Genomic DNA, 26210 nt, shown 5'->3' with positions numbered 1-26210 from the left:
GAATTGATGTTGTACATTAAAAGAATGTGTAAATGTGTAAATAGTACCTTCATGACGTGCACGAAAATGCGCGGCGTTCCCTCGGGAATGTCCAGAGTTCTCGTCTTCAGGAACTCGATCAGTTCGGGCTGCTTCTGAACTCTGTACCTTTTGTACGGTATCTGGGTGAATGACGTGGTTAATTGGGCTTAATTGAGAAATGTTGTGCGAGAAAACCTGACAACTGTTCAACCCTAATTTTGACTTTTTCCTAGACAGGGTAGCTTGGGAAAATAATTATAAACCCTATCACTTATCAGTCTATCAGCCTTCGGCACTTTGAGTCATGGATCGGGAATAAATTTGGGTTCAGTTGTAATATGACCTGGGTTCAGTTGTTGTCTTGGGATTTACGCTGATGGTCACCCAATTAAGCTGATTGGTTGCCTGTTAATTGCGTGCAAACTAGGTTCAATTGGGTTCAATTGTCAGTCACCCTAACATATAATATATGAACTGTATGAACTTATGCTAGTAGTCAATCTTAAGTAAGTTATATTAATATAATAAATCTAAATCTTATGATGTTGTTATTATCTTAACAGTTACTGTTATGTAACTTAAGATTTTAAATTGATATTCCTATATTGTATTCCTATTGTATTCCTATAACCACACCGCAGTTACGTAATGTTATAAAGAATAAAGTTCACACACAAGGGATATTTGAGCATATGAGCTGACATTGTGCGTGACCAGATGAACGTGACCACGTAACCAGATGAACGTGAGTCGTGACCACGTGACCAGATGACTGATGAGTGTGACCAAATTAAAACGTGACTAGTGATCGTTTAACAGTGTTGTGTACAACACCCGATGCTGCTAATGATTATACTCCATGACATATGTGACGGTTATCTACAGCTGCTGTGACTTGAAGAGTTGAAGGGTTTTAAAGAACAGTGTATTTACTTTTTAAAAGGTTCGTATTCGTGAATTAACCTAAATATAGCTCTCATGAAAAAACTAACTCGGTGCTGACTGCTGTAAATTTTTTTAAATCTTAAACTTTTCAAACAATACATAATTATACAGAATTGAATGCTTCTAAATAAACCCAGTTATACAAGGAGAAAACCGATATAGTCCTAAATTCCATTATCCCAGTATGAAACCCAAATTATGTATTGAAAGAGGGGTAACCAAAACACAGTAGTGTGCAGTAAGAAATACCACACCCGCAATAACATTGGGCCCTAGCAAAAAATTAATTAATCAATGAATTAAAACATATAATATGGTACTTATAGAAAATATATCACTCTAAAGGCTCCTTCTTCGAGCTAATGACTCTAAAGTTCCTGATAACATGAACTTTGTCAGGCTCTGCTGTCCTTTTATTGAGTAGCTGGTTGACAACTTTCTTGTAGGCCATCCTGTCTGCAGCTGATCTATCAGGAGTGATGTAAACTGAACTAAACCCGTCTACATGTCTTAGTAGCTTAGTCTTGCTCAAGATGGTACGAGCTTGATCTGAGCTTGACAAAATGAATTTCACTGGCCTGACTCGTTCACTTGTGTCCTTTCCAACTCGTTTACATCTCAAAATTTTCGGTTTTTCGTTGAGATGGTCCAACAAAATACCAGATACCTTAGCATCCAGGTTTTCCTCCGTCTCTGGAAGCCCAAAGATAATCAGACTTTTACTTCGATCATCTTCTAGGGCAACCGTTTTCACTGCAGCTTGGATTTTCTTCGGTGCAAAGGCGTTTTTGCACGCGTTTTTCAACAGAGACGAAAAGGTTTTGATCTCTTTCTGAGCTGCAATTTTCACAGTTCCAATCTCGTCATCCTTCTTCAAAGCTAACTTCTCCTGCAAATCATTGATTTTTGCCATATCTTCTTCTTGCTTAGTGAGTAACTTCTCTTGTAGTTCTATGATTTTGGTCGCATCTGCTATTTTTTCTTTCCTGAACATGCTAAATAGCTTGCGTAAGAACATCAGACTTGTATACATGTATACACTTGATGTATAACGATCTTTACTTTTAGTAGGTCTCCGGACAGTAAAGCATTGGGAACATTTGTGTAATTTATCACATTTCTTGTGGTCTGTACAATACCTCTGCCTATCCAAAGGATATCTTGGATGTTCTGCAAAATAATTATTGGTTCTATCCTGTTCTTATCTCTACAATTAGTCGTAATTTGCTTCGCAGACCGGTCTACATACCATTTACTATATACTAATATACTTTGTACATATGTACTATGTACTCTGTACTAGATACTACTATCTTACTACTACATATAATATAATATATCCTTACCATTTTACTGACATCACGGCATCAACTTTAACACGACGTTCCGCAAAAACCGTAAAAGATATAAAGCTGAACCTTTGTTGACTGGGTCAAATGCTTTAATGGCCTTCAAAATAGCATGAAAAATTTAAAAATTGGCCAAGGAATAAGAATTTTAGTGCCCAAAATTTGGAGTCCTGGTGGTGTCAAAAACGCGAATTAAATAGGTAATAATTATTTTAGTCTCTTTAGTCTTGACACCATTTTAGGGTTAGACGGGTTCCTGCTAGTATTATATACTAAATCTGCGGCTGGCTCTACAATATGTTAATGTTTATTAGGGACACATCATTTCGACTTGAAGTTTCAGTGAAGAGGGAGTTTTTAATTCGATCCAATCAATGTTGCTCATATTTGAGATAAATTAGGATCTAGGGTATGCTCGATATTGTTGTTGTATTGTAATATTGGTGCGTGACCACCGCGGTGCGTGACCACTGCACCTCTGTCAAGAGTCACAAGAGGACCAACCCTCGAGGCTGCCTGCAATTATACTCAATAATGAAGTGCCGGTTTACCAGGCAATGTGTTATTTATTAACAGTTGGTTTGTAATGATCCCCTCAGGTCAACATTCCAAAGTCTATGTGATATGTTACAGTATTACACTTGAACTTCGGACTTAACATTTCAGTCTGCTACTTTAGAACACAGGCCGGTAGATATAAAAGTTCAGGGAACTCAGAAAACTATAAGAACACATTACCTAGTGTACACCTTGGTACTTCAAGGAACATCTTACCTAGTTCGCGCTCAATTCAATCGTCAAATCATACCTTAAATAAATTCTTTGCCAACCACAGCGTCCTACACAGAACCAATTACCAAATTTACTTCGAAGGCACATAACATTTGAAGCAGCTTTATAATGCCTAGGGTCGGTAGGTTATCAGTATCTTCTTGGTTTCGGTAGAGAAGCAAATTTAAATTCGACACAATGATAAAACGTACACATAAGGTATAAGCTCATTGGTTAAGCCAATTGACATCGGCCAATTTTATGCAGTATTTAAACATTGAATTTTGATATAAACGGGTTGATATCAATGCAATGTTCCTTGCTGAACACTGCATTCTATTATACTGAGTCGAGACTGGAGATGCGTGACTAAATGTACGTGACCAATAACCTGGCCTAGTAGGGGGCAACCCTTGAGGCTGTCTACCATTGAGGCTGACTCAATAACCGAGCCACGGTAGTTTCTACAGATCTCACGTTTCTACAGATGTGATTTATGAAGAGTTTGAGGGTGTTTTAAAAGTTTAGAAGTCCCAGATAAATTCAAAAACTGTGTACAAATGATAATGTTTAGCACAGACGGTCGCTAAAATTAAACACTTAAAATCTCGATATTTTTATAACAATGCAAATTATGACTTTAAGAGATGGGACTTACTTCTCCATTGGACCACATTTCGAACATGGTAACACCGTAACTCCACACGTCGCAGTACTTGTCGTACTTTGATTTGTTGAAGAATTCAGGGGGATACCAGAGGGTTGGGAGGCCCGCTTTCATTGACTTGTTCACAAAATAGTAGTAGTCCTGGTCTTTTACCACGCCCTGAAAAACGAGGGTATATATTATAATTTTGTTCACAAAATAATAGAAGTTCTGATATTTAATTCCACCCTGTATGATATTGTGAATATACATATTATGAAGTATAATGTGTTTTTGTCCTGCTCACATGATGCACAAACCAACACAAGGTAGGTTGCTAACCATGCCCGAGTTTCTGACTGTTATTATATAGCACACATACTTTATACCTGTATTTTGAACCTTACAGTTCACAATCATATTTTAATTAATTACCATAAATGCTTAATTAACTAATGAAATAATTTATTATCACATTGATACTATCCACAAATAAGAGTAGTTCTGGTATTTTACCCCGTTCTGAATATGATGATTATATAACAGGCAGGATGACGTGAACAAATTTATCAGTTTATAATTGTGCGGTGAGCTAGTGCTAATTCCAGGCGACATTTTCTTTGAATTTCAGCGCACCACCATCTAATCATTTGCTGGATACTGATTCAATCAGATTATTTCAGAGACCGCATTCAATTAGATTTTTACTCCAGGATTTTTTTTGATATTGAATTAATATTATGATTAAAAAAACAGGTACTGACATAATATTATCATTTAAATATTTGGGCGTAATTTTTAGATCTCAACTAAATTTCCGAGAGCAATCGCTTGAAATATGGACGGAACACGTACAATAAGAACCTACATCGATAAATGCAGAACTAAGGTTAAAATAGAACAGTCTAGAAATTAACACAGCATATGCCATATTACAAAGTTAAAAACTCGCGTTTTTAGCTAGTCAGATTTCCGTAAAATAGTTCGCATACTTTATCCCAAAATCGTAATACATTTTATTGCTGATACTATTTTCATACTTAGAAATCAGTAACCTTTACACAATTTTATCGGGTTTTGCACAGCCGTTCAAAATATTCAAACTCAACAAACGTCCTTGTATAATAATAGTTTGCAGCAGAATTTTGTGCATTACATTTCTGAATTAGACTTTCATTAAAAGTGATAACTTTTCTATCAACTAAAATTAAATCGAGTCTGTCAATAGAAGAACTAAAAATTAAAGAACCAGATTTTATATTTACGTACGGGGGATCAGTAGCGTGAAGGAGTGACGACCTTAAAATCTTGTACGTGCTTTTATGTGATTACCCAACCGTAACTCACCCGAGTTAGTCCCAGGTCTGCGATCCTGACGTTCTTGTGACTAACGACAAGAATGTTCCGCAACGCCAGATCTCTGTGAACAAACCCCTTGCTGTTCAGATACTCCATTCCTTCAGCTATCTGTAGACCAAACAGACACAGATCCTTCTCCTAGACCAGTGTCGGTTAAATTCTGTATAACTATATTAAATCAGATTTAATTATATCAGATCAATGCGAAACTAGTCCACCTTGTCCTCTTGTATGAATATTAATGTAGACACACAACGAATAAAACTTCAAAGGTGTTTCAAAACCATCTCTCCGACATTATCTAACCAGTTATAAGTTCCCACTACTATATTATAGTAGTATTATTATAGTAGTATTTATTATATAGTATATTAGTATTTATACCCACACATTACCTTGAGCTCATTATGGAACTGCCTAATGTAGCTCTTCAAGCTGCCCATCTGATAGAACGGCATGATGATGTGTATCTCCTTGTTCTCCAGAGAAGAACTGATCCCATAGAGCGGCACAATCCGATTGTGTTCCAATCTCAACATGTTCTCGGCTTCTTGAACTATTGTCTCGATAGCGTTGTCGTGGGCGGCGGGCAGGGAAAATATTTTCACAGCGATCTGGAAGGTAAGATGACGTATAGGGTAGTGTAGTGGTGATATAACAATATAAATCAGTGCCAAAACAGCTCTTACTTAGCAAGGAAGTTTTAAACGTTGTTTAACTGAATAAATTCAAGAGTACATTTAATTTTGTTAATAGATTAAAAGTCAGAGTTTAACAAGACTAACTTCACGTCGGCGTAGCTCAGGAGGTATCCTCTCGTTATCCTGGACTATAGCTTTACAGACCTCCCCAAAGTTACCTGCTCCCACTGTCTCACCTAGCTTGTAGAAGGAGGATTCCCACTTCTTATTATTAAACTTGTGCAACTGTGAAACAAGTAGGATTTAGTTAGGGGTTATTAGTAATGGTGATCAGAAAATGGTGGACTATTTAGTAATTTGGAAGGTTAGAAAAAGGAGAAACCATCATTACAACAATATGATAATTTTATTATAGATACTAATATATATGGACCTAACAGTCCTCTAGGCTAAAGTTGAACCCACCTGATTTTGGAGTTCGCATTCCTGCAGAAGAGTGAAAGAAAGTTCGTCGTTGTAGAATGGATCACTGTTGTCACAGTTGTCAGAAAAGTAATTGAAAGCATCACTTGTTGTAGCTTGATGATACCAATCTGGAACGGGTCCCGAGTTTGAAAAGTCTGTTTCTGGATCCACGTTCTCACAATCGATAGATGAGCTCTGAAAAAGAGAGAGATAAAGCTGGAGCACAATAAATTGTTTGAAAATTTGTTGTGTTTAATCAACCAGGTAGTTCTAAAGACATGGTTTCTCTTAACTTTTACTGAACATGGACCTTCAAAACAGTTAAATTTTAAGAAATTTTTAATTTCCCAAGTAAAATCTGAGGTGAAAAAATAACAAACGTACATAGTCACTTCCGTCCGAGCAGTCAGTGTGAACATCGAACACATTGCTATCCCCATAATCATAGACCGGATCCAGGCTCTGTGAGTACACACTGGGCTGAGAGGGAGCAGTGATCTGCTGCCTCCTGAAGTACAATCTTCCGTCTTTCTTCTCAATCTTCATCTCAGTGTTCCTCTCAAGTTTCTCGTAGATGTTGACGCTTCTATCAAGAGGGAAGACGTCGTTGTTAAACAAGTCTGCTATTTCCTCAAACGCATCTTCCTGAAAGATTTGAAATTTAACACCACTGCCAGTTACTAGTTGTTATCATGGGGGTTTATAAGATTTATCTGGAACCATCTGTGAAGCATTAAAGAGATCGTTTCTGAAGGAGTGTTTGTTCTATTGTGGTTTGAGAACGCAGATTGATGGGCATAATTTTCTAGAGCAAGTCTTTGCAGTTCATTTAAGGAGATCATAAGCCTAAGGAGGCCATAAGCCTAATCGTACTTACCACGAATGATGCAGATTTCTTGAAGTTGGTTACTTATTAAGATATTAATCTATTCGAGTAATAAAAATGAAATCTTCGTCTCGACTTTAGATATCATAACCCACATTAAAAGACCGCAATCATTATTGAGCTATTTCATATTAAAAGTACTAGTCTTATGGAAGTTCTCGTCTCAACTTGTGACAGGTGTTATAATTGATGCAGATGGCTTGAAGTTGATTACTTATTAATATATTAATCTATTCGAGTAATGAAAATGAAATCTTTCGTCTCGACTTTATATATCAAAACCCACATTAAATGACCGCAATCATTATTGAGCTATTTCATATTTAAAGTACTAGTCTCATGGAAGTTATCGTCTCAACTTGTGACAGGTGTTATAAATATAATTACCGCAATTATCATCGAGATTTAAAATCTTTTTACATTTACACTGAATGTTATTATTAGTCTGGTCAGTTATGCAGGAAATGAGAAGAGCACCGAACATTTTATTTGTTTGGGTTTTCTCCTAGGTCTATAGACCAACAATTCAGACTAGAAAAAACTAGGTTTAAACTAACTCATTTTTCGAGTTATTGGCGAAAGACTAATTTCCCGATTTCCGGTAATCAGAAAACGCGTATGCAGGATTTTGGGCTAGGAGGGCCTAGAGACTTCCAAATAAGGACTGACAATAATTCCAAAATTAGGATTTTTTTGGTATATGTTGCTTCGTAAGTTGTACATAAATATGGCCACTGCAATTAATTTGAGCATATCCAAATTTCTTTACGATTTCTTTAGCGATGCTGCAAGGGCGGTCGAACTATTCGATGACCCAGTATCTAGGAATCTACGAATCTCTCCAAAGTAAGTACGGGCGTGGCCAAAAGGATGATTTCCCAGTCTGAATGTTTGGGCTCGGAATATTTTTTGTTCTACCTTGGAGAGTCCCCGAAAAGAGTTCAGCCCTCTACTATAAAATTAAGTGATTTACAATTAGTGATTTAGAAAATCATGTAAGTAACCTGGTCATTAAGATGATCGGTGATGGTGTAGTTGACAAGCTTTTGTATTTTCTTATTAACGGTCAGATCGTCTTGCTTAGGAATGTCCAATTTGAGAGGAAACCATCCTTGGAACGGTATGTTAGATGCCATGTTACCACAGTTTTGCTGTTCTTTGATCTTCAGATATCTGTTGAGCAATTCCTCGTTGGAATGCTTTCCCAGTGGAATGCTACCGTTGTTGAATATTTGCCACACCGTAATTCCAAACACCCACCTGGAAAATATAGTCACGTGTTTATTCGACAAAACTATTATTTATTAAATTTATTTTATTTATTATTACTAGTAAAACCTTTTCTCTTATTTGCATGATACAAAGATATTTAATATCTATGTTTTTCTCATAATGTAACTTGATTTGATAGATTCAAACAGTAATTATTATAGGTAGACTATTATATAGTTAATATTATATGAGTATTATATATGGACACAGGCAGAGAGAAGTAATACAACACCGTATTACGGTACTAATAGATATATGTTAAGTTGTATACAACACAACAAATCAGTGCAGGTATTCTTGTTAAGAATACAGAGAAATCGTAGCCAACAAAATTAATATGAACATTAAGGATCATATTACCACACCCTTATGAGTGTGGTACCACACCCTTGTGAGTGTGGTACCACACCCTTGTGAGTGAGATAAATTGTATTCTCACCCCACCTGGCAATTACTAAGATTTCTAATATCTTACTTTCTTCATACTTTTTCCAAGTTATTGCAGACACCCACCCACTGGCTCGAATTGTCAGATTTGTCCACCCACAAGATAAGACCTTTTGTGCATTTACATTTTAATTAGATCGCTAAGTGCACTAAAAACGTGAGATCTGTTGATTATATGACGGAACATGACAAGGTGTTACAACTATTACTCCTTACACTAATAGGGTGAGAATACAAGTTTCACATCTCAACTGGGCGGATCTGATTATTTACCTATCAATAGAGACACTAAAAGCTGGCGAGGGGTGCATCAAGAAGCTTTCAGGTAGCCATCTCAGCTCAAACTGTCCATCTTTTGTGCAGAAAGGGTTTTTGATACAAAAAGGGTTCTTCGACGGTTCCTTCAGAAACATCATTTTAGACAATCCAACATCAGTGAGTTTAATGTTGATGCCGAATTGAGGGGTTTCGTAAGCTGACTGACAGGATAAGGTATCAATTAGAATGTGATGAGGTGCCGGACAGCTGTGCTCTATTTTGAAGCTGTGAAGTTTCTCAAGAGCAGACGCAATCTGCTGGATGATAGAGAGAGAGATATAGGGGGCGGGAGGCGACTCTTCAAGAAACTTGTCCAGGTAAATCATGGCATCATAATTGACAAAAGCATATACTCTTGGTGTTTTGCCAAGTTTGCAGAATCCAATGTATTTGACGATGCTATCTTTGGTGACTTGGAGAAGGGAAGTGTAGAGCTCAGTAAACCACCTTCTGTCTACGAGTTCTGAGAATTCTATCACTTTGCATTTTGTTTCATGTCCACTGAGGTCTTCAAAGCTTCCCTCGTAAGTTTTGTGGGTGTAAGAGCAGTGAATGTATGGGTGTTTGATGCTGACAAGCATTGGTGGAATATTTGCACGAAAGTGACCAAACGTGAGAACATCAATCAGTACAGAGTCTGACATATGCTTGTCCAAGTTCACCCTCCGGCCGTCGACTGTAGGTTTAAGAATTGCCACAAATGCTTTGATAGTTCTTGAATGGCATGCTTCATTGCCAACAATTCGATACAACCCATCACGGCGAAATATTTGTTTTGGAGTAATTTTGTCTTGGATAGTGTAGAGAAGAAGGAAAGAATTGTTTTTTGATGGTTTGACAATGGTATATGAGCCGGTATGTTTAAGGACCTTCTGTAGACCATTTTTAGCATCCTCCAGATCCATGAAATGTGACACATGAGGATCACGGTTGATAAGATTAAAACTTGTGTCTGGTATATGCTGAACGGAGTTTTCATCAATTTTGATGTCATGAAACTTATATATCAAGAATTTATAAGGATACACTGAATAGAAGTAGTAATCAACAAGGGACACAAACGCTTCCAGTTCTTTGGTGCTTTTGAAAGACACGACAACAGGTGCGTGGTCACACTGAGTGCCCATTTTGTAGACAAGAGAGACTGAAGTTTTTTCTTGAAAACTGATACGTTGTAGTATCTTGTTGTGGGCACTGTTTTCAGAGGATTGTTTATCCTGCTTTAAGAAGAAGATATCTTCATGTTGTTTATCATCTGACTTAGCTTTAACATATTTTGAAGAAACTTCTAAAATAAACTTCTTTTCTAATGATTTTCCCTTCACACCAGAAGGTTTATTAGACATTTTGGCGTTGTAGGTCCTTTTCATAACATCCAGATCGGAGTAAATCTCCTTGACATAAACAGTTACAATGTGAACTAAGCATGAAAATTCTGAGGAAGTGTTTATTTTGCTGCAACTATTCTGAAACTTCTCAAAAGAAAAACGGTTTTTCAGAGGCAATCTTGACTCGTAAAGTTCAAAGTAAAGATCATATGCTTCTTTTAAGTTCTGACAGCTTAATTGATGGAAAATTTTTGAAATATCTGCAGCGAGCACTTCCAAGATGGATGAATTGCAATCAACTGCACTGGGATCGCAGAATAGATCGAACACAATTTGATGATAAAGGTAGTTCAAAAGGGAAACATCTTTGAAACATGATCCTTCTAGATCAAAATTGAAATCGATAACTCTGAATGTTAAAGGACAGTTACTTTTACTGCAGTTTGGAAGCTTTTTTCTATAAGGGAGCAAAATTGATCTCTTCTGAACAATCCTAAAAAGATTGAAGGACTCTGGTAAAATTTCTATCTGCTTTGCACATGCTTGCATGAGACTGTAAACAGAAGATCCTTCGGTAATCTTGATTTTCTCATCAGGAAATAGTTTGATGAATTTACACTGCTGCAACGAAGTCATATGTGATTCATATCATGAGGCGTCCAGGTTATGTCTTCCAGCAATGTCATCCTTTCCATATCATACTGCTACAGAATGATTATTATTAGAAGAATGTTGTGAACCGTAGTTCATTATCAAAGCCTGAATTACAATATAATCCACTAATATTTCAATATCACTATTGCCCTAGTCTTTGCCTTAACGTTTTCATTTATCATTAGTATAATATCATAATTGTGTGATCATGCCTAGCCCCCGCTGCTGCCCTCCCCCTTTCCAGCTTCCCTTCCTCCTGCTAACAGTATTTTAAGGTTCAAAATACCTGACTTATGACATTTAGAGGCAACTGGCCAATTTATCGTGCCCACAATTATTGATGAAAGAAAATTCTACCGGCTATGATTTCTCTGTATTTTTACATTACTGTTCTCTATATATTATATCAACAGTTATTTTTGAGAAAATGGCATATGGGTACCTGTCTTGATAAGTCGAGTTAAGAGCTTCAGACTTAAATATGCTAGTCTCTGACATCCATCGTAAAACTGATACTTCAAAGCTCTCGGACTGCTGAATGATATGCCTTGGATGTGATGATGATGTGAAGAGTTTTCCAAAAAACCCTGCATCAAAAAGCTTCAGTTTGTTGCTGACTTGGTCCAACAGTATATGCTGGGGTGCAGGAAGAGTGTGGACAATATTGTGGTTGTGAAGAAATTTTAATCCTGCAACTATGTCCCTGACATATTTAAAGAGCAATGTAAATGCCATTGGACCTTCCGTGCAGTCTTCACTTATTCTGATATTCATGTCAAGACGTGCATATGTGGGAATGTACTCTGTCTTCAAATGTTCATGGAGTGTATAAAAGGGTATGTCTTCTGTAATGTATTTAGTTGCTGTAGCATCAAGAGACACACAAAGATGTAGAATTTGTAGAACATTTTCACTCTCCACTTTAGCTAGGACACTAGCTTCAGAAAAAATAGCTTTCTGGCTTCGTCAGAAATGAGCATGCTATTGTAAGCAAAATGTGTGATCATGCGTTGCTTAGTAGTAAGCTTGCCCCTGTAAATGGTAGCCAACCAAGTCTCCTGTGCTAGGTAGAGAGCTGACAGGTCTGATTGAGAAATAATAATGTCTCTAACCTCTGGATATTGAATGTCTGACAATAGTGAGTCATTAATTTGCTTGGTCAGCAAATATGTCTTACAAGGAGATGATGCAAGACCCAATCTGCAGAGACGAATAAGAGCAGGTATGGATGTGTACCGCAAATGTGGAGAGTTTTCAAAATGATACATTTCCTCTTTGCAGCATATTATCTTTTCGCAAACAGTATTTTCTACACAGTATATGAGAATGTATATTGTACCTTTACTTGATTTGAACAGATGGTCATTTTTAATCAAACCATATAAGCCAGAAGACTTGCCATAAATTTCAAGGGCCAATTTAACTTCTTTGGATGATATATCTTCAAATGGAACAATGGGCTCTTTTAGCCATTCAAACTGATTCTCAGTATCATTCACACAAAATTCTGTAGGAATTTCAACTATTGAGGACAATGGACATGATGTGTCCCGATTTTGAAGTCGAACATAATGATCAAGAACAGTGAGAAATGTTTCAAACGAAACAAAAGATGGCAAATGAAGAATGCAGTGACTCCCATCAGCCATAGAAAGGTCAACCTTCAACGAGTGATGAGAGGAAACTGCAGAGATATCTTGAAGTTTTAATGTTTTGGAAGGTGATAAAATCTGAACTGATTTTTCACTGATAAGCACTTCACTAAGAAATATAGGCTGCATTTCAAAAGCAACTTCAATGCCAACAAATTTGGTGTATCTTTTCATTCCAAGAAGAGCGTGCAATCTGTAGTTTTCAATAAAGTTCAGCATGTGTTGCTTTACAGAACATTTTTCCAGTTCAGTGATAGCATTTGTGACATTCACAAGGAAACTTTTCTCGTCAGCAAGATTTATTTTGAAAATAGAAATGTACTTTCTTAAGGTCTTCCCAACTTCAGGACGCTTCAAAGACAGCCCATTTATTCTGAGGAACACAAGAAATAGTTCCCTGTGCAGCAACATGCTTGTTTCATTATTCACATCACATGTAACATGATCTCCATTCAAGAACTGATTTTTACATTGATTGAAGTAGTACATAAAACATGGCACATTGTTATGCAGCATTTCATCAAGAGGTAAATCATCAAAAGCGAATAAGGTCAATGTGTCAGCATTATTCGGTATGCCCTTTCTGTAAGGCAGGAGAAGACCATTTTCTGTTTGGATCGTAAAGCGGGTAATGTAATGAGCTGATATATCCAAAGATGAGGCGCAGGCTTTTAAAATTTCAAGCACTGGTTTGTCATCTGGAAATGTCAGAGTCTTTCCACCATGTAACTTCACAGAAACTGCATGACAGTTGACCATGCTCTGTGAATGAATCAATATTAATTTTTTCTAAAACATTTTCATCTAATTTATGGCCTAATAAGTGGCCTCAATTTTTATTGATGTTGAATTATAAAGTTAACAGTTATTAACAATAATAATAGAAATAACCATACAAATTACGAAATCCAAACACATTTTTACTTAAATGAACACTTTTCTATCGACTTTATATTGCAGGTACAGTTACAAACATTATACAATTCAAACCATTACCCTTTGTAAAATATTTACTCAGTTGATCACCCTCAGAAAATTATCACCCTCACCTGCTTGAACAGGGTCAGTGGCGTAACAAAGGACCTCACTGACTCTGCTTCACGGGGGGGGGGGGGGGGCACCTTAGGGGGTGACAAATAGTCATTTGAATGTGGGAAAAATTTGAAAAACTTAACTAGAACATTAGCAAAACTGTGCGTCCAGTCCTAATTTGTCCAATTTTACGTATCTACTTTAAAAGGGGTGCTTTTTCGAGGGAGGGGGGCGTCAACATGCAATGTTGCACCACTGAACAGGGTGTCGGGCAACAAAGGCATTTAAGGCCCCAAAGTTAAGTGTTCAATCTAACTCAAGGACAGTTTTAGAATGGAATTTAATTTTAATTAGTACAGGGACTCGGTGAAATAATTTCATTTGAGTAGGTGTGGCAGGCTCGAGACGCTTTTTCACAACTTTTCTGACATTTCAATCATTTTTTATGCTTTATTGTTCTGATACCAAAGTGAAGATCGTGTGATGCTGAGCTTGGATCACCATCTCGTTTGGTTAAAAACGTCACAAGATTCGTGTAATAAGCATTTTATTGTGGGCTCTAACAGAGTTACTAACTGGTTGCCATGCAGCTGAGATGCTGTAGCTGCTGATAGGGTGATCATCGTAGGTCCTGAGTTAGAGCCTTGAAATTGTGGGAATCGCTTTGGTTTCAGATTCTTCACAATGTACTCAAATTTACGAATGAAATGGGCTCAGATCAGCAGCAGTTTCATAACCTTTTTCATAAATCCAATAAGAACCAATTTTGGCAAAAAGTGAATGGGCCAAATGAACGTATTCTGGGTAGAGTTAAGCCTTGGATTTTAAACACAGATTCTGTAGAATCATAGTAAATGATTTGAGAGGTTTCGAGTTATGAAGTCAAATTTGAGGATAGTTATTAACTAAAGTCACTCAAGGGCCTTTTCTTGACCGCCCTGTACCATCAATCTCAAAGGGTGTGCCAAGTACTTTGCAATCTCCTGCGGTCTAGTCGACCGAATAATGGATAAATTAAATCTGTGACGGATCTTTAAATTGGAAAAAAACCTTGCTGAATAGATTAAAATCTTGTAATGGTAATCAATTGACATACGTTGCATGCCACTTTTCGCGCGCGAAGCGCGCCCCGCCGAAGCGGCTACAGAATTTCAATTGGAGGTTACAGAATTTCAATTGGACGTGTAAATTTATGAATTGTGAATCACAAATGAAATGTCATTTTTAGTTGACCGTTTTATATATTACAAAGGATTTTATTTTCTACCCTAGTTTTAAAATAATTTTCTACCGTTTTTTATTAAATTCAATCTAATGTATTGGTTAATGGTTTATTCATTTGTGAGGGTTTCAACCTAGCTTATAGCTAGACAATCACCAATATTGGATTATGAATCACCTCAATTATTAACGGGTTATATAATACTCGTAAAATATTTGTATCAAATATTAAATAGGACCGTCGACGAGTCCAACTCGGCGCGCGTCCTCGTAGATTATAAACCTACAACTCAATTACTTAAATAATAATAACACACACATACAATACTTTTTTTCCAGATTGGTCTCTGATAATGATTTACTTGTATTGATCGAAATTGCGATATTCTCTGTATCGGGTGGCTAATTAAGTTTTAAGTGGTGTTCACACATTTACATGTGTTCACACATTTACATGTACTGAAGAATTTGCATTTGACCTCTACAGTCTACAACTCAGTTGAACTTTTTATAAAATGCGGAAAAAGCACCGTGCATAGGATCAAATAAGGGCGCCTGGTAAAACTTTGTATCACGTCGTGACCCCCACGGTCATTTCACTATACATGGGAAGCCGGCAGCCGCGCACTTGTGCGCCGCTTTTTTCTCGGCATATTATTGACGCCGGGAGAAGTGTTGCAAATAGTCGAGGCTCTTACGGGCATTGTCTGCTCGATACGCTAGGGACCCCAGATACACCTTAATAGACGTATTTTTGACCGTAAAATCGATTAAAAGTGGTTTTAAGATGATTGGACTGACTTTTTGGGGGTAAAATTGCAAAAAAACCGATTTTTGGGCCAAAAATAGGCCAAAAAACCATTTTTTTTGATATTTTGAACAAGTTAATTTTGTTGGCATGTCGGCAAAACTTGCATGGAGATAGCTAAAACACAGCCGCACAAGATGATATAAAAATTTGAAAAATCCCTCTATTTTTTTGGGGGTAAAAATCCAAAAAAGTGGTAAAAATTTGACTTTTTGCTTGAAGTTTGAATAATTTTTTGCAGTTGTATTAAATCAACCCAAAAATAGTCACATCGTGTTTGCCTAAATTTTTCCTTTCCGAGAAGTACCCACTTCATATACTTTATCGAAGTTTGAATATTGTCACTCCGCAAGCGTTTTTGCCAAATTTTCGACGCGCACTACGCGCAAAAGCATTTAGTTGTTATCAATTGGCAGCCGCGCGTTCATCATAAATTTCAAACAGCTATAACTCAGCGAGATTATGTCCGTTCTAGCTCATATTTTCACACTAAATAGAAAATAATGTGATCTTATTGCTGACAAAATATGAATATAATTACTCTATTTGCCTTAGAGTAATAGACTGTCAAAGTTTAAAACGCGCATTGGTATATCACGTGACTAATAAGGCCAAATTTATACTTCTTAACATATTATCGATCCTTAGACATCATACTATTGTGTCCAATTAGCGGTTAGGTCTCTAAACTCGTAGCAGAAAACACGTCTTTTTGCCCGTAAGAGCCTCTACTAAAAGTAGCGCGCCAAGTTAGTTCATTTACAATCACAAATCAACAGTGGAAAATTATAGCATAGCTTAATGCCCGCGCTTAAGAAATCGGGCAGGTTATCAATTAAGGAAAACAAAATTTGAGGAAAACAAAATCAAAAATATAAGGAAAACAACATTTAAATTTTATTGCTATAACAATGAACATAATATCATAATAATAAATATAAGTAAAAATCTGATAATAATTGTTAATGGTTAATAATTATTCGTATGGATTGCTCTATCCAGAGCCCTTGCAGTGGTGCGCATCATTTAAAAACTTAAATATTATGTTGTAGTGTTGTAGCGCGATGCGTTACTTCTCCCTAGATCGGCGAAATGCGCTACTGGGCCTCGCCGAGCTGCGATGAATTGACATCGTCAATGAAGTTGTAGCGCCAATATTATTTGCAGGAACCCGTATAACCCTAAAATGGTGTCAAGACTCAAGACTCAAAAAATAATTATTACATATTTAATTCGCGTTTTTGACACCACTTGGGATCCAAATTTTGGGCTCTAACTTTCCTATTCCTTGACCAATTTTTAAATTTTTCATACTGATTTGGAGGCCATTAAAGCAGTTTACCGGAGAAAGGTTCAGTTGTATATCTTTTACGGTTTTTGCGGAAAGTTGCGTTAAATTTGATGCCGTGGTGGCAGTAAAATGGTACGGATAAACATATATTGTCTCGCATTATATGTAATAAGCTTTTTTTAACTGCTCAAACAATTTCAAATAACTAGTGTATGCTGTATGCTGTATGCTATGTCTCCATGAAAAGATGCCTGAATGGAACTGTATCACAACGAATACCATATACAAATACCTGATATGACTTGTCAGTCAGGTACTTGTTTTAGCTTCTCTCTTCGCAGTAAAGTCATACAATTTTATTACAGAAAACTTTACGCTTGAGCTTAATATAATTTGGAATAGACATTTTCTCAGATTTCATTAAACTACCTGATCTATTCGTGGGTACAGAGGAAAGAATATTGACATCGAACATGAGACCCCTCTATCAGCAGTCTCGTACAACCTCATCCATGCCCCGACGATGGAGTAGACGAGGTGTTTTGAAAATTGTGTGTACGTATTTGACTGTTTAAAGTTCATAAATATTGGTATTTCCGGTTCCTATGTATTGTGTTCTGCTAATTGCAACACTTGAATTGATTGTGCTCTGCTAATTGCATCACTTGATTTAATTGCATGTTGATACACCTTTAACAAGCAAGAGCCACTTTGGTATACTTGCTGTGAGGTGTCTCAGCTAGATGGGTTGGGGGTCCCCCCTTTTTTCTTTAAAAAATTAAATGTATATATTGTTTGAATGACCTTTAATTCGCTATCTTACGATTTCCACATTATTGAATTATTCATTCAATTAAGTCAATTGATGCAATTGGTAAGGCATTAGGGACAGGGATGAGGTTGTATGAGACTTCTGATATTGAGGGGTCTCGTGTTTGTTGTCTATCTTCTTTCCTCTGTACCCACGTTAAGCAATAAAAGTTGTTCTCAACATTGCAAATCTTATCCTCGTTCTCACATATCTTACTACATCACAATATCTCTCCTTCCTCTTTCTAGCTATGAGGTCGGCTAGTCTGTTGACAAACTGCTTATATACTTTGCAGACATTAAGATGTGAGAAATACTACTTGAATAAATTCACTTGCTTCCTTCCCACCCACTCATTTAGGTTGCATGTTCAATGTACATTGGGTGGCATGATTAACTGTCTTTTGGACTTCCTAATTCTTCTTCCGTTGTACCACGCCACCGTTTATTTATCTTTCATTTAAATGTTTACTTTAGTGTTGAGCGAGACTCTGTTCTCTATTCTTTATTACTCATCCGTTTCTAATTTATTACTTATTTATTATTTTACAATTGGTCGTGTACAATGTACAGCAGCAAGTTTTGGTCAACTATTACATGAAGCTGTGGAATTATGAAATTTGTGCATAAGGTATTTCAATTGAGACAGCTTTCACGTGTTGCTCATATGTGTATACTACCTTGGTTCACTAATCCACACATCTGTAATAACTCATTAAAGTCAGGCAACATGAAAGTAATGAGGCCAAGTTTACTTCAACCAATGTTGAGGTCAGTCACCTCCAATACTTTACATATACAGTCAAAGACACTGTCATCATTACCATTGGAAGGAGTTAAAGTTGTTGACATGACTCGAGTGTTAGCAGCACCTTATGCCACTATGAATTTGTCAGATCTTGGAGCAGATGTTATCAAAGTTGAACGCCCCGGTATTGGAGATGAAACTAGAAAATGGGGACCTCCATTCTTGTCACCTACTTTGAGTAATTATTTCGCATGCTGCAACAGAAACAAAAGAAGTATCGTTGTTGATTATACAACCCATGATGGGCAAGTTATCATCAAGAAATTGATGGCTCAATCTGATGTTTTTGTCGAAAATCTTAAACCCGGAACCCTTAAAAAATATAAGTTGGACTATGAAAATATCAAATCATCAAATGAAGAGTTGATCTTTGCCTCACTTTCTGGTTATGGACAGGATGGCCCATATTCTAAACAAGGAGCATACGATGTCCCTTTATCAGCAGAGGGTGGTTTGATGGGAATTACAGGTCCAGTTGATGGTGAACCTGTAAAAGTAGGGGTGGCTTTAACTGATATATGCTCAGGTCTTTATCTCTACTCTTCAATTGTAGCTGCTCTTTATCACCGTACTAAAACAGGCTTGGGACAGCAAATCGATGTTTCAATGTTTTCAACACAACTCAGCATGCTAGTGAATGTTGCTTCTAACTACCTTAACTCTGGTATTATTGCAAAACCACTGGGTTCATCCCACCTGAGTATTGTTCCTTATCAGGCTTTCAAAACATCTGATGCTTATGTAGTCATAGCAGCAAACAATGATTCTCAATTTTATGACTTGTCTGAAGCAGTTGGGTGGCCCTGGTTGCCTAGCAATCCAATGTTTTCAACTAATGAACTGAGGGTTGAGAATAGCGAGGAACTATTGAAGCACCTGACTGAAAGATTTGCAGAAGAAACAACTGAATATTGGGTTGATATTGCAAGCTCATTTTCTTTCACTGCAGCCCCCATCAACAACATCCAGGAAGCTTTTGAACACCCTCAAGCCATTCACTCAGACATAGTTAAAACTGTTCATAACGAAGTTGATGATGTAGACATAAAGGTTGTTGGCCATCCTGTAAAATTTAATGGCAAGGATCCCAATAATTATACTGCACCGCCGGTTTTAGGTCAACATACTATAAGCATATTACAAGATTTGGGATATTCAGATGAAGAGATAAGAGTGCTTCAGAAGAAAAATATCATTCAATCTGCAACATAATTGATATTATTGTTTTAGACAACATTTCATTGTGAATCCCTCTATTTTTTACTCTATTTATGTCATTTATTTGGCTTTCATTTCGATATAATAGTGTTGTGATACAATTACAAATTGCAAATGAGTTAACACATTGTATATAATTACATTGCACATTATGTACATGATTATGTAAAACTAGAGATATTTTGACTTTAGAACATGTGGTGACAAAGTCCTGATTTACAAATTGTGTTTGTTTCTAATTGTTTGTGCTTCGAAAAGGTCGAGTATAAAATGTACAAGATCTACAGCTATGTGAAATTAGTTCTATACTCTTTATTTTGAGCTCATGACAACAAATTTATATTCATACATCAAATCACTTTAGAACATACTTATAATTTAGAGTATAATTTTGATTTAAGAAGTAAATAAGTGTTTTTGTCTGAAAAAAAAACTGATCTACTTTTTAGGCATTAACAGATGACTTTCAATAGAGGTATGAGGCGCACTCCAGGTGGAAGCTACAATGATATGAACGATATCAGAAACTCAGAAATTATCGAAGAAGAAAACGATCAGCTACTGAGCAACTTACAGGGAAAAGTACATGCGCTAAAATCACTTACAATCGACATTGGCAATGAGGTTAAGGAGCAAAACAAGTATCTCAATGGGATGGACAACGACTTCGATTTTGGAGAAGGTATTCTGGGTAGCACAATGAAGAGGCTGCAAGTAATGGCAGCTAAAAGTAACAAACGCTTTACACTTTACCTAGTGTTGTTTTCATTTGGAGTTTTCCTTTTGATTTACTATATTGTTAAATGGAGATCTTGGTTTGGCAAATCAGATTGAAAGCCAGAGCGAAATTTCAGATTATAACACTAAACCTGTTTTTGGGATGTTAGAAAATAATTTTTTAAGTCGAAGTAATGTTAGTTATTTGCTATGATACGGAATGCATGAGAGTAGAATATTCTGACAAGTATATCATGTTTAAAAAGAATCGTGTGTAAGTTGTGGAAATTCAAATTTATTCGATTGAAGTAATAATATAATTTGAAATAAGATATTTGACGAAGAATGTGTTTTGCTAACAGCTGAGCTTAATTTTCCTGATCACTTTTTGATTGAATCGAATTCAGATTGAAAGGGTAAATGATGGGAAATTTTATATTATTAATAGTGTTTTGCCTTGTAAAAATTCTTGCTAATTTTGAACAGACACTAAACATTAACCAGTATTAATATTTTGCTGCCGTTATTTGTGCATGTGCTGTAAACTTCTGATCATTGATACAAAGAGTTTTCAGGTTGTTTTAGATCATCAATATTTTAAAGTTCGAAACATAGTTCATTCATTTCAATTTCTTAAGAATGGCCAGTTTGGCCACAGGTAGTGCACTATTCATGAAGCTGTAGATGATTACGTTACAGCCTGTAAATATCGAATTTGTTATTTATCGCTATTTCGAGCTCTTCGTGTCAAGCTTTCGCAGCCGAGGTAAAGGCAAGGCTTTGTAAGGCATTGCTTTGTCACATTATACTTTTCTTCATGAAAATCGCTTGAGAATGTACTCAAAAGCCTTATCAATATGATTTGGCTAGCTGTGTTAAGAGGAAAAATATGTTTAGGCAAACGATATTGAATTTCAATAACACCATTATGAACATGTAACAACTGAACCTTATTCCTTTTTGTTATCTTTAAATTATTGGGGCCACTGCACCGGAATGCGTCAGCATCTGATTTTTAAAAGCCCTGAATAGGTTCCATTTAATTACGTTTTGATTTATTTAATTGTATAAGAATAAAGTCTTGAATATAAATGTAGATTAAAATGTGAGATCGACCCTAATTTCGCTTTTTAATTTCTATTGTGATACAAACTCATGTAGATTTTACTAATGAGTTAAAATTGAGCAAATTAACTCTTAAAATTACAGAGAGACGTGATCTAGATACACAATTAAGAAATTCAATGATCTGATATAATTTGTGATATAATTGCTCGCATACTCGACTAATGGTGGGGATGAGATATAATTTTGTTTTGGCACGTGTCAATGTTTGCTGCTGTTAATCATATCCATACCATGTGCCAAAACAAAATACATTTAAATCCCACAGGCCCACTAGTGGTCATGCCAAAGAAATAGTTGATAGGTCTAACGATAACCAATATTTGCAGTGAGATGAGATATGAAAGTTGACGTAGGGTTGCCTGATGAGCTCCTCAGTCCTCTGTACCCTAATATTGGTCTAGCTGGACTGAACCTCAAGAATCCTCTACATTCCTCAATATGGGATGCTTTCTCCACCAACATGCACTCGGACAACGGTCCTGGCCGGTACATGCTTGTAAAGGACTACAACATGTTCCCCAAACGGAACGAGGGGACCAACAAGCCACCACCAGCAGGTATTCTACAGAGAGGATGGTTTAACAAACATCTCAACCTCATTCCTGCTGCTGTGATCCTGTTTTACGAGCTGGACTGGAACGACTCGCACTGGGCAGAGAAGCAGCTGGACTGTGGACTCCAGCTCAACTATCTGAGATCAGGTCTGGGTAACAGAGCTACTAAGTTAGCTGTTGTGCTTATCCAGAAGAATTCGCTGCCCGCTGGTGAGGATGCCCTTGCGGTGGAACGTGCGACTAGTCTGTGTAATGCTTGCGAGCTGATGAGTAATTCTCTTTTTGTTCTGCCCGTACTTCATGCTGATCATCTCGTTGGTTATGTGATACGGCTACAGAACGTGTTTATTGACCAGGCAGTCATGTACTACCTTAACGAAACTAAGAGAATAAAGAACAACAAAGATACGTTAAACCGTCCTAACTATCAGCTGCTTCAAGCTCGTCATCTCATCAAAGTGAGCTTCTTTCACGAGATAAGGAAAGATATACCAACCGCTCTCAAGCACTACAACATGACTTATTCTCAACTTCTTGAGACCAAGGTTTCTAACAAGCACCAAATAAAGATTCTCTGTGGTTTTATCAACTTTAAGATATGCCAGCTGAGTTTTAGAACAGGTGCCCCGCTGGATGCTATAGCACAGTTTGATCGGCACATCAAACAGTTCAAAGAGCACACCGAGCCCCCCGAGCTTCAGTTTCAACACAGACAGTGGCTGAGTCATCAGTTTCAGTTCTTTGGAGATCTCTTCAACGATGCCATCTCTGCTGGTCTGACTGCTCTGCAGACCAAACACCCGGGGTTCTACTACCTTCAAGCTGCTCAGTACACCATACAACGGCGACAATTATCCGACCTCTTCAAGAGTGAGGTAGCAGCTCTTGTAGCCGAGGGTAAACAGGTTATTCAACTCCCAGTTACCAAATACTTTGGGCAGTTTCCTTGGGAGTTGGAACATTACAATGGTGCCATGACCAATGGTAATCTAGATGCTGACGATTGTCTCTTTACCATCCAGCAACTGGAACTCGACATTGACTATTCCCGAATAATCATCCCGCTTCTCAACAAAGCCGTGGGACAGTTCAAACAGTACAAACCAACAAGAATGAAGCGCCATCTCATGTTGGAGATGGGAAATGAGTATTACCTAGCAGGAGATTACGAGAAGGCTTTCTCGATTGCAATGTGCGTTCTGGGCGAGTATCGGAGAGAAAGGTGGTGGAGTCTGCTTACTTCAGTCCTGGATTTGTGTTTAAAGTGTGCTTACTTAGTGGGAAATGTGCTGGATTACGTCGCTATCTGCTGTGAGTTGATAGGTATCAACATGTTGAAACATGTTGACGACAAGGCTGACCTGCAGAATAATCTGCTGGGTATATTAGAGGGTAAAGTACCGGACATGAGGGAGGGAGATGAGAGTACTCGACAACTTTGGAGCAAGACGCTAGCAGGAAGACAGGAGTATGTGGTGGAAATGACCAAACTCTCCTCCTTCCTCTCCTGCTCAGCCTCCTTCGCCACTAACAGCTTCCAAGTTGACGAGATGATCCATTTTAAGGTTCAGTTTATCAGTACTGCCGTGCTGCCGATGAGTTTCAGCAAAGTGGTTGTGTGTTTTGACAATAAGAAGTACGATGAGTTAGCAATCCGAGAGGAGGTGATCGAGTTGTCAGCTGATGCTCCCGTTACTCTTTCTTTTGAGATGGAGCCCTTCAGTAACGATGCTGCCTGCGTGTTGAAAATATTCTCTATAAAACTTTACATTGCGGGAGAAAACTCGATAGTGTTGCAGTTTGGGGATGTATTCCCAGTTGCTAAGTGCAAGATAGTGCCACGTGTGGCACGTGCTACCACCTCACTTGCCTTTAAATCTCCCGTTCTGGTGGGAGAATTTCAACAGCTTACAGTTAACTTGTCAAATAATGAAGATTGCAGGATCTCCAATGTTATGTTTTGTGTTCAAGTAAAGTCTGCTACTTATGCGGCTGAGATTTGCAAGCCTAACAACAACTCTTTTGAGAATAAGCTCGATTTTCGTCTAGACTGCCTAGATCCTCAAGAATCTTCTGACACTTCCTTTATTATTCGCTGTAACAGTGAAGCTAAATTCGACCTGTCGTACGTGTTATCATACTCTATAGCTCTCAACAACAAGACGTATTTGTGCGAGTCAAGGAATGATCTAGTACTTTCAAGTGTTGCCCCATTTCACAGTTCTATTTCTCTGATGTCATCCAGGTGTGACCCAATGGAGACTCTACTAACCTGTGATCGGTGTCTTATCTTTAACGAGCTCAGCGCTTCTCATGATAGCTGTATCGAAATCAAGGACATCAAATATGATATAAACCCAGAATTTATTTTCGACGAAGCACCAAACGAAAAGCAGTTTTCGTTGACAAAACACAATGTCCTGACGGACTGTATTACAATACAGCCTAAGTCTCCCAGCAAAAACACGAATATAGGGTCGGTTAGTGTAACATGGCGGCGGAACGACTCAGTTCAAACCTTCACAACAACAAGCTGGCCACTTCCCATCGTCTCCGTGAACAGTTTACCTGTATTTCTAACTAATACACTGCCCTCTTTTGGAACTCTGTTCGATCCCATCTCAATCAGGCTGTGTGTTGTTAATATCAGTAACTATGTGCAGGAGATTGACATTGTGGCTGAGCCTGGGGATTTGTTTATGTTTGCTGGACACAAGCATTTGAGATGTAAGATACTACCCAATGACAAGGTTTATTTACAGTATCAACTTGTGCCCCTGAAATCTGGACTTTTATCAATGCCTCAACCGGTTATAAAGCTGTTGCGGCATCCTGATATTGAAACCTCTGCACTTACTAACAAACTAACTAAATCAATATATGTTAAACCAAAGGTTTTCGTCGCTAAGTGATATCGGTGATTAGATTTTAATCTTTAGGTTGAGAATAATATAGGTGTAATTTACCCAGTTAAAGTGTAATTGTGTCCTGTTTGCTACCATTAGCGCGCTTGTTTAATGAACTCGAGTTTCATCATCATGTGTATAAGTCTATTATAATTGGACGGATAAATATTTACAATTGACCAAATAAATCTGTGGATAATCTGTGGAAATAAGGATATATCTGCTAAAGTTTTACACAGAATATCGCAATGGGAAAGTTTATCTTGAGCCCTTAAAACCATTCCGTGTTTACGTTTTCAGTTTTGAGATTAGTTTTACGATGTTGTGATTGTTTCAGATATGTTGGGTACTGATTTCTTAATAATTATTTTCAAGCTTGATCGAAAATTGTTATCCAAATTCTCGCCTTATATATTAAAATCTAGTAGTGAGATGCATAGAGTTGCATAAAAATCGCAAAGCATGAAAATATCTGCACAATAAAAGTAGAATATTTAACTGTCTTGTACGATGAGGGCTCGTTTACGTTTTTACATTTTTCTGTAGGTATTTAGTCGCCGAGTCTATTGTCGGATCGGTTTTACCAGTGATAACTAATTTCCCTTGAATCTTACTAATTACCGTGATAAAACACGCTTGAATCAGATGATGCTGTAAATGTTGATATCGATGTTTTGTCACCTCATAAGGCTATGTTTACTGAACAGACTTTGTGACTAAATTTTCTCTATTCTTAATTTGTGAAATTTGTGAATCTTGATTTGATATGAATGATTTTGTTTATTTTCGAAACGTAGCTGTCGATGCTTTGTCTATAATTGGGTTGTACACGTACAATATAGATCTTGGTCAGAAAAGCGAGAATGAAACGTAGCAAACGTTTGCGATCCGTATTACTAGTTTTCATCGATCTGCAGTATAGAAAGTGTCCTTTGTCGAATTGATGCTGCGCGTTCCGGACGC

General features: G+C 37.3%; 3 protein-coding genes across 4 annotated transcripts in view; 2 read left to right on the top strand and 1 right to left on the bottom strand.

Annotated features, from left to right (window-relative positions):
- The window catches only part of LOC134811656 (tyrosine-protein kinase JAK2-like), a 56208-nt gene extending 42684 nt beyond the window's left edge, over positions 1–13524 (bottom strand). The window contains exons 1-9 of one of the 2 annotated variants that reach the window (XM_063818679.1): positions 11545–13524; positions 8088–8343; positions 6582–6842; positions 6198–6392; positions 5877–6017; positions 5487–5705; positions 5080–5229; positions 3745–3912; positions 48–161 (exon numbers count right to left, since the gene is read on the bottom strand). In XM_063818679.1, the coding sequence (XP_063674749.1) occupies positions 48–161; positions 3745–3912; positions 5080–5229; positions 5487–5705; positions 5877–6017; positions 6198–6392; positions 6582–6842; positions 8088–8343; positions 11545–11876 (1836 nt within the window). In that variant the 5' untranslated portion in view covers positions 11877–13524. Of the gene's footprint in view, positions 1–47; positions 162–3744; positions 3913–5079; positions 5230–5486; positions 5706–5876; positions 6018–6197; positions 6393–6581; positions 6843–8087; positions 8344–9075; positions 11185–11544 lie in introns of those variants that run through there. The other variant, XM_063818678.1, reaches the window with a different exon arrangement.
- Positions 13525–18627: 5103 nt separating this feature from the next.
- On the top strand, positions 18628–19947 carry LOC134811924 (succinate--hydroxymethylglutarate CoA-transferase-like). The gene has a single exon (XM_063819077.1). It carries the CDS (start codon positions 18647–18649, stop codon positions 19934–19936), a length of 1290 nt encoding a protein of 429 aa, XP_063675147.1. The 5' UTR covers positions 18628–18646; the 3' UTR covers positions 19937–19947.
- A 1860-nt stretch (positions 19948–21807) lies between these two features.
- On the top strand, positions 21808–26018 carry LOC134811923 (trafficking protein particle complex subunit 11-like). The gene has a single exon (XM_063819076.1). It carries the CDS (start codon positions 22125–22127, stop codon positions 25251–25253), a length of 3129 nt encoding a protein of 1042 aa, XP_063675146.1. The 5' UTR covers positions 21808–22124; the 3' UTR covers positions 25254–26018.
- Positions 26019–26210: the final 192 nt, after the last annotated feature.

The sequence above is a fragment of the Bolinopsis microptera genome, chromosome 2 (genome assembly GCF_026151205.1).
Source record: "Bolinopsis microptera isolate Bmic1 chromosome 2, MBARI_Bmic_1.0, whole genome shotgun sequence".
Taxonomy (NCBI): Eukaryota; Metazoa; Ctenophora; class Tentaculata; order Lobata; family Bolinopsidae; genus Bolinopsis; species Bolinopsis microptera.
This window is presented reverse-complemented; position numbering and strand designations above follow the sequence as displayed.

Excerpts from the sequence above, each read along its gene's own strand:
- LOC134811923 (XM_063819076.1), top strand. The coding sequence starts at position 22,125 with ATGAAAGTTGACGTAGGGTTGCCTGATGAGCTCCTCAGTCCTCTGTAC.
- LOC134811924 (XM_063819077.1), top strand. The coding sequence starts at position 18,647 with ATGAAAGTAATGAGGCCAAGTTTACTTCAACCAATGTTGAGGTCAGTC.